This window comes from Vulpes vulpes, chromosome 8 (genome assembly GCF_048418805.1).
Source record: "Vulpes vulpes isolate BD-2025 chromosome 8, VulVul3, whole genome shotgun sequence".
In the NCBI taxonomy this organism is placed as follows: Eukaryota; Metazoa; Chordata; class Mammalia; order Carnivora; family Canidae; genus Vulpes; species Vulpes vulpes.
The window spans coordinates 36,485,493-36,493,707 of NC_132787.1; the positions used below are offsets into that span (position 1 = coordinate 36,485,493).

The window sequence follows — 8,215 nt, forward strand, 5'->3', positions numbered from 1 at the left end:
ATTAAACTTTTTTAAAACGTTTTCTCTGGATGGAGCACCTGGCTGTTCGGTCAGTGGAACATGACACTCTTAATCTCTGCATTGTGCGTTTGAGCCCCATGTTGGATGTAAAGATTACTTAAAAAATCTTTAAAAAACGTTGTCTCGGGGATCCCTGGGTGGCTCAGCGGTTTAGCACCTGCCTTTGGCCCAGGGCGCGATCCTGGAGTCCCGGGATCGAGTCCCACGTCGGGTTCCCGGCATGGAGCCTGCTTCTCCCTCCTCCTGTGTCTCTGCCTCTCTCTCTCTCTCTCTCTCTCTCTCTCTCTCTCTCTCTTTATCATAAATAAATAAATCTTTAAAAAAATTAAAAAATAAAATAAAATAAGATAAAAAATGTTGTCTCAGGATGCCTGGGTGGCTCAGCGGTTGAGCGTCTGCCTTCAGCTCAGGACATGATCCTAGAGTTCCAGGATCGAGTCCCATGTGGGGCTCCTGCATGGAGCCTGCTTCTCCCCACTCTGCCTATGTCTCTGCCTCTCTCTGTGTCTCTCATGAATAAATTTTATTTATTTATTCATGAGAGACGGAGGGGCGGGGGGGGGGGGGGGGGGCAGAGACACAGGCAGGCTCCATGCAGGGAGCCTGACCTGGGACTCAATCCCAGGAATCCGGGATCATACCCTGAGCTGAAGGCAGGCACTTAACCACTGAGCCACCAGGTGTCCCAAATAAAATCTTAAAAAAAAAAAAAGTTTTCTCTGGAAAAAAATGTTTTCTCTTAAAAAAAAAGTTTTCTCTGGAATCCAAATAAAACTTCTAATGATTTCACTTAATACAGGAATGCTATTTTTTTTTAATACAGGAATGTTAAATCAAAGTAGCTCTCTCTGGAATATGGCACAAAATTTGCAAAACTGTCCTGAGATACACTATGCAGTGTGGCTCGCTCAAAGTTCACCATGTTTTAGGGACGCCTGGCTGATTCAGTCAGTGGACCATGCAACTCTTGAGCTCAGGGTTGTGAGGTTAGAGCTCCAACTTGGAATATTACTTAAAAAAAAAAAAAAAATCTTTAAAAAAAATTCATCATGCTTAACATGCTAAATGTTGGGCCTTCTTTCCCATATTTTCTTTCTGGACCTTATTTTGAAATATGAGTTGGGGGGCACCTGGGTGGCTCAGTGGTTTAGCATCTGCTTTTGGCTCAGGTCATGATCCCAAGGTCCTGGCACCCAGTCCTGCATCAGGCTCCCAGCACAACAGGGAGCCTGCTTCTCCCTCTGCCTATGTCTGCCTCTCTGTGCCTCTCATGAATAAATGAAATCTTTTTTTTTTTTTAAAGATATTTATTTATTCATCAGAGATACACAGAGAGAGAGAGAGGCAGAGACACAGGCAGAGGGAGAAGCAGGCTCCATGCACCGGGAGCGCGCCATGGGATTCGATCCCGGGTCTCCAGGATCGCGCCCTGGGCCAAAGGCAGGCGCTAACCACTGTGCCACCCAGGGATCCCGAATAAATGAAATCTTAAAAAAAAAAAAAAAAAAAGAAGAAGAAGGAGTTGAGAAACAGATTAATATACTCAAGCTGAAGACTTTATAGATATGGCTAACTAAATCACATGTCAAAGGAATAAGCTAACTAAGAACTCAGGAAGATTTCAAGTTTGTTATTTAGACAAACCTGCATGAATTTCCAAGATGTACTATCAATGTCTGGGAGCACCTGGGTGGCTCAGTGGTAGAGTTTGTCTGCCTTTGGCTCAGGTCCTGATCTCAGGGTCTTGGGATCCAGTTCCGCATAGGGCTCCTGTCTCCCCTCTGCCTATCTCTCTGCCCCTGTCTCTCTCTCCCTCTCTCATGAATAAAATCTTTAAAACAAAAACACATCAACGTCTGAAATGCTGCCAAATATGGGACAGCAGAGCAGTAAAAGAGAACTGCTATGATCTAACACAGAAATCCATGTTCAAAAAAAAAAAAAAGAAGAAGAAATCCATGTTCCATTTTGGAGATCTTATCTCTTTATTCCTAAGAACATGAATCCAAGAGCGAATATCAAAAAGGTTAAAAAGGGAAGAGGAGAGAGAAAGGGAAAGTAAGGAGCTGAATAAAGTAAAAACATTTAAGGGGTATGTTTGGAATTTTTTTAAATTTTAACTCCAGTTAACACACAGTTTTATATTAGTTTCAGGTGTTACAAGATACCTGAGTGATTCAACAATTGTAGAATTTTTATTTTTATTGGTCACAACTTGATGATTTACTACCACTTTTGAAAGGGTTGCAAAAATTATTTAGGCGTATCAATGCTTATACAAATTTTACTTCATCAATTGATAAATTGTACACATTTTAGAAGAATCTAGTAGACTCCACCAGACACTGCTGGGAGAACACACCACCAGATGAAAAGAACAACGATCAATGAAATTAGATTGTGAACTCCATGAAGACAGAATCCCCATTTTGTTCTCTATTATCCTTAGCAGGTAACATAGAACCTCATGTTTGAGAGACAAATGTTAGGGTTAGGGGTTAGAAATTATTTTAAAGGAGTCTGTTACACTGAACCGTAAGACAGTATCAAAAAAATCATAGCTATTTTCAATATCTAATACCAGGCCAATGTGTATCACCATCTAAACATAGCTGTAAAAATTCATAATTTATCAAGATGCCTGGGTGGCTTGATTGGTGACTCTTGGCTTTTCAGCTCAGGTCATAGGATAGAGACAGGAGCTGGGCTCTGCACTCAGGAGGGAATCTGCTTGAAAATTCTCTCCCACTACTCTCCTCCCCCCCACTTTCTCTCTCTCAAATATATAAAATGTTTTAAATTCCTAATTTGTCTTTTCAATTTCTTATAAAAAAAAAAAAAACCCAGGCAGCCTGGGTGGCTCAGTGGTTTAGCGCCACCTTCAGCCCAGGGCGTGATCCTGGAGACCCAGGATGGAGTCTCACATCAGGCTCCCTACATGGAGCCTGCTTCTCCCTCTGCCTGTGTCTCTGCCTCTCTCTCTCTCTCTCTCTCTCTCTCTCTCTGTGGTGTGTCTCTCATGAATGAATAAATAAAATCTTAAAAAAAAAAAAAAAGCCTAATGCTACTTTCCATTGTTGTTATACAATTTATCCTTAAATAATTAGCTTTGCTAACAAAGTCAGAGGGAAAAAAAAAACTTATAATTTTAGTAAAAGGAATAAAAAAGATACAAGCAGATGGGTTCTATGCAGACCAGGCTCTAAGGGAGTAGAGCTGACTAGCTCTGTAGCTTTTGTCCTTCAAGCCAATTTTGAAAGGAAAAAAACATTGGAAAAGAAAACATTGTAAAAATACCATAGTAGGAGTTATGAAGCCAGAAAGTCAGTTCTTTTCTGCAAACCTAATATGTACACAGATGCATATGGTACATGAATCTAAAATATACTATGCACAGGTATTTTGAGGTAGTGTGTTACCATTTAACAGCTCTTAATATGACAAGCAGGAAAATTCCCAAATAATGAAAGACAATTTCCTCAACATCTGTACCTAATCTCTCCTATTCAACCTCTTGAAACTGCACATGCCAGTACAGTTAACATTAAAATATTTTCATTATTCTTATCACAATCTACTCCCAGATTTTAAAATAACATTAGATTCTAATTTCTCAAGGCTCTTTTCCCATATGCTTATGACTTAATCCCACTTGCAGAGAATATTCTGTAAGCTAACATGCCATAAACTCTACAAATCCACATATCACTAAACTACACCCCCAGTAACAAACACAAAACTCACCCCTTCTTGTGTGTGTGTGTGTGTGTGTGTGTGTGTGTTTTTCTCACTCTTCACATGTTCCTGGGTACAGAAGTTCTTCCTCCACCCATTTTCACTCAGTTTAGGACTCTTTGCCTGCTTCCCAGAGGAAGATGATAAAAGCTACTTCTCAAACTGTGGAACAACTGGCTGTGATCTCTCTCCTCCCCCCCAACCCCATCCAGTGTTTATGATGTTCGGTCTTTCAGCTCACAGGGAAGGGAGAAGTTGAGAAATCCGGCTAGTGACTTACCCCAGTAGCAAATCCCAGGTGGATACAAACTGAGGAAATCAAGAATTGAGAGAGATTTTTTTTTTTTTTAAGCCATGTTTTATCTGGTGCTCCAACACACTAATGACTGAAGGCTGGTTGACATTCATTGGTCTGAGTTAAAAATATATATATATTCTCTTTAGTTTGTTTCTTCATGATATGGCTAAAAAGGGGTAAAGGATTTATAAAACATTGCTAGTAATTTCCCTCTGGAGAGGAAAAGGGGACTCAATGAGAAGGGAAAGGAAAAAAGGGAAATTTATTGTTGTCACTCTCCCCTCCATCCTCAGATGCTACAGAATGAAACAGACAATCAAAGAAAATGAAAAAAAAAAATTAAAGATATTCACCAGAAACATAAGTGGAATTTTAGCTGGTAGCCCAAAGTGTAAAGATTAGAAATAAACAACTCCTTACCCCCTGCAGGGGGAAAGGCGGGAACAGAAAAAAGGATCTTCACTGAGTGGAGGATTCTAAGTGACTGAATTTGCTGCTCCCCTTCTTGGCTCTCTGTTCTCAGAAACACAGAATGCCCCCCTCCCCGACAAGCAGACTCCAACACCTGATGGGGGTAAGAGGAAAGCAAGAGAGGGAAAAAAAAGCAGACAGAAAAAGATGAAAACATCAACAGCCATCTTGCCAAACTAACAACTAAATGTACTGCATAAAAGAAGGAAATTAATTGCACTGACAAAGATAGAAATAAAATTACCTCTAAACAAGATAGGTCTCCTCCCCTTTAACACACTAACCAAATAAGCCGGTAAGCATTAGAAAGGAAATTAAACTATGACTTTCTAAAATTACAAATTGTCATTCTAAAAGTTAGTGAATAAATGCTCAATCCTTATGACTGGAATTTCAGACTGTTTTGTTCCAAATAAATACCTTAAAGTGTTTTGACAATGAATTCTTTCTCTAAAAAACAGAAAAAAATGACCTTTAAATGTGAAAGAAATGAGATCTACAGAGCATTTAAATTCTAATGGTTAACAAATAAAAAGAGTTTCGTTAAATATAATAAACATCAAGTCCACAAAAAAGGAGTGTCTCCCATATTAGGCTGCCCCATGTATTTTCCATACAGGTTTAGAATTTAGCCCAACTCCCGAAAGAAAGATGTGGGAACAATTTATGTAATTAATGGGAAAATAACAGCAAGCTGAAAGAATTTACATCGAAGTCACATTCAACACGGTTAGCATAATAACCTCACTCACTGAATACAATTAAGGCCCCATCTCTCTTCAAACCCACAAATGGGATAAAATACTGGGGATTACAAATCTGCAATCAGAGATAAGGATACATTAGTAAGGCAAATCTGAAGTTATTATCTTCTATTTGGGGTTTAAGGGAGGGGATGGAGAGGCAAGATGTGCATCGTGGTCAAATGCTTGCAAAAAAAAAAAAAAAAGATTCAAATAGGCGATTATTTGTCAGCTCATTCTCACTCAGAGGACTGTCAAAAGAGAAAGAGGAATGACTGTCACACTTTCTAAAATCTTACGTGTCAGGAGGAGAACAGGGCATTTAAGCCACACTAAGCGCAGTGCAAACGGCAGCACAGCCTCTTCCCTCGGTCACACCGCAGGAATGTCTGATGGAGGCAGGGGTAGGAGAGACCACCACAGTCTCAAGGACAGGTTGGCAGCACGCGTGTTCTACTCCGCCGAGCACTCGCAGGGCCACCACACCCCCTCAGACCCGGGGAGGCACACTTCACGCCCGAGGTCGCTGCCTCGCTCCCACAGCTCTCCCGTCTCACGGCCACGGCTTCACCAGCCTCCGCCCCGCACAGGCACCGGCCGGGCTCCCCGCCGCCTCCCGCCGCCTCCCGCCGCGCGGCGACCCCCGGCCTCCGCCGGCCCCGGCCGAGCCCCGTCTCGTCGCCGAGTCCCTCCGGCTGCAGTCGCCTGCTGGGGGGAGGGGCGCGGGGGGCGGGCGCGCCTCCGCCTCACGCCGCTCCACCTGGGGAGGGAAGCCACCCGCACCGCTCACCTGGGGAGGGCGGCTCCTCCCTCGCTCTCGGCCGGCGGAGCCGGGCTGGGGCCTCCGAGGGAACCGCGGGCTGCCGGGCGGGCTGGAAGTCCGACGAGGAGATGGGGAGGGGGAGGGGGCCGGGATGCCGGGAGCCGCCTCCTTTCTCCTCCGCCACCGCGGCTCCCGCAGCCAGGCCGGGCGCCCTCGCACACTCGCCCACTTTCTCACAGCCTCGCGGTCGGTCTGGCTCTCCGTCGCCCCCACCCCACACACACTCGCCCCCGCCCCCACACACACTCACACCCGGCCGCTCCTCGCTCCTCGCTCCTCGCTCCCTCACTCGCCTGTGGTGCGCGCGCGCGACCCCGCTCTCACACAGCGCGCGCGACGCCGGCGGAGACCGCCTCGCGCTCCCCAGACCGAGGCGCCGCGCGCCGCCCGCCCGCGTGCAGAGGACCCTCGCGCGCCCGGCCCCGCCCCCCAGGCGCGGCGGCGCGGCGGCGCGGCGGGCAGGGGGCGGCGGCCGGCGGGCCGAGGGGCCGGGCCAGCCAGCCGAGCCGGGCCTAGCGGATCCGACACCTGCGGCGGGACCCGCCCCCCGGGCCCCGCGTCCCCTCTCGCAGCCATCGCCGGCCTCTCGGGTGGTGGAGGCGCGATGGAGCGCGCGCGCCGGGAGGGCGATGGGAGCGCGAGAGCGCTTCGAGGACGCGCTTTCCCCACCCGCCGCCAAACCGTCCTCACCGACGAAAGGAAACGGGTGGGGGGGCGAGGTTTGTTCCCAGCTGGAACCGCGAGATTGGTCCCTTCCGTTGCCCACCCTCCTCGCCCTCACGTTCCCTCCGGGGGCCGCATCCATCCACACTTCGAACCCTCAAGCCTCGCGGGGACCGGGTGCTGCCTGCGGTCCCCGCCTCGGGCCCCGGCCCGGCCCGGCCCGGCCCGGCCCACCTCCCGCGCAGCCCTTGCGGCGCCGAGCCCCGCTCCCGGAGGCAAGCCGGGGAACAAAGATCAATACCTGGAAGATCCGTTTATCCGTGTGCGGAATAAAGATCTTGCCTCTGTACGATGTGGGGCAGATTGTGGAGCCACAGTACATCGTATGTTCGGGGCTTGAAGGAGGTTAAGAGGCACAGACAGGGTAGTGTGGTCCAGCACTGACCTCGGGCAAATCAGTTCCTTAACTTCCTCTGAGCCTTTGTTATAAAAAGCTAAGAGTCTGTTCCAAGGTTGCTGTGAGAACGAAATATATTTAGGAGCATTTTGAAAATCCAAGCTGTCTATAAAAATAAACTGATAGTCCGAAGGAAGCTAACAATGAGTATGTTCAGCTATGTTACTTACTGTTGGTTTTTCTAGATCAGGAAGAATGAAACCAAGCAACAGATGACCGTGATACTTTACATGGCAAATTCATTTCCAAATAACCTTATTCATTTATTATCGCCCCAGATCCCAGATAGGAGATACAATAATGTCCTAACCAGTTTGCCTTCTTGAGTCACATTCCATTCTGAGCAGCCTCAGCCAACAAATTCCTTTCAGCGCTCCTTTCCCAATCTTTTTGGTCTGCCTTTTTCTCCCCCCCCCTCTGATTTCACTCAGTACTTAGTCCTTTAAGAGATAGAGCATAACCCAGAGCGGTAACTTGTGGGACTGGACCAGACTTGTAGTTTCACTTACTTATGTGATCTTCTAAAGTACCTTGACCTCGGGGCACCTGGGAGGCTCCGTGGTTGAGCATCTGCCTTTGGCTTAGGTGGTGACCCCAGGATCCTGGGATTGAGTCTTGCTGCACCAGGCTCCCCACAGGGAGCCTGCTTCTCCCTCTGCCTATGTCTCTGCCTCTCTGTCTCTCATGAATAAATCTTTAAAAAAAAAAAAAAAAGTACCCTGACTTCTCTGTATCTTAATATACTTGATTACACAAGTTATCTATAAAAATATTTGATAGATAACTTTAAAAGTAGTCACCGCCCTGGGTGGCTCAGTCAGGTCACTAGGATCCAGAATCCAGCCCTACTTCCCACCCCCTTACAGCTCTCTGCTCAAGTAGGAGTCTGCTTCTCCGTCTCCCTCTGTTCCTCTCCCCTGCTTGTAGTTGCTCCCTCTCTTAAATAAATAAGATCTTAAAAAAAAAAAAAATAGAACTAATTACTTCATTGAATTGATAAGGAG

General features: G+C 46.6%; 1 protein-coding gene across 11 annotated transcripts in view; it reads right to left on the minus strand.

Annotated features, from left to right (window-relative positions):
* The window catches only part of RIMKLB (ribosomal modification protein rimK like family member B), a 67,391-nt gene extending 59,764 nt beyond the window's left edge, over positions 1–7,627 (minus strand). For 4 of the 11 annotated variants that reach the window (XM_025995262.2, XM_072766070.1, XM_025995261.2 and 1 more), the window contains exon 1: positions 5,568–5,646. In XM_025995262.2, the coding sequence (XP_025851047.1) occupies positions 5,568–5,590 (23 nt within the window). In that variant the 5' untranslated portion in view covers positions 5,591–5,646. Of the gene's footprint in view, positions 1–5,567; positions 5,877–6,058; positions 6,502–6,781; positions 6,966–7,055 lie in introns of those variants that run through there. The other 7 variants (XM_072766068.1, XM_072766064.1, XM_072766069.1 and 4 more) reach the window with 6 other exon arrangements.
* Positions 7,628–8,215: the final 588 nt, after the last annotated feature.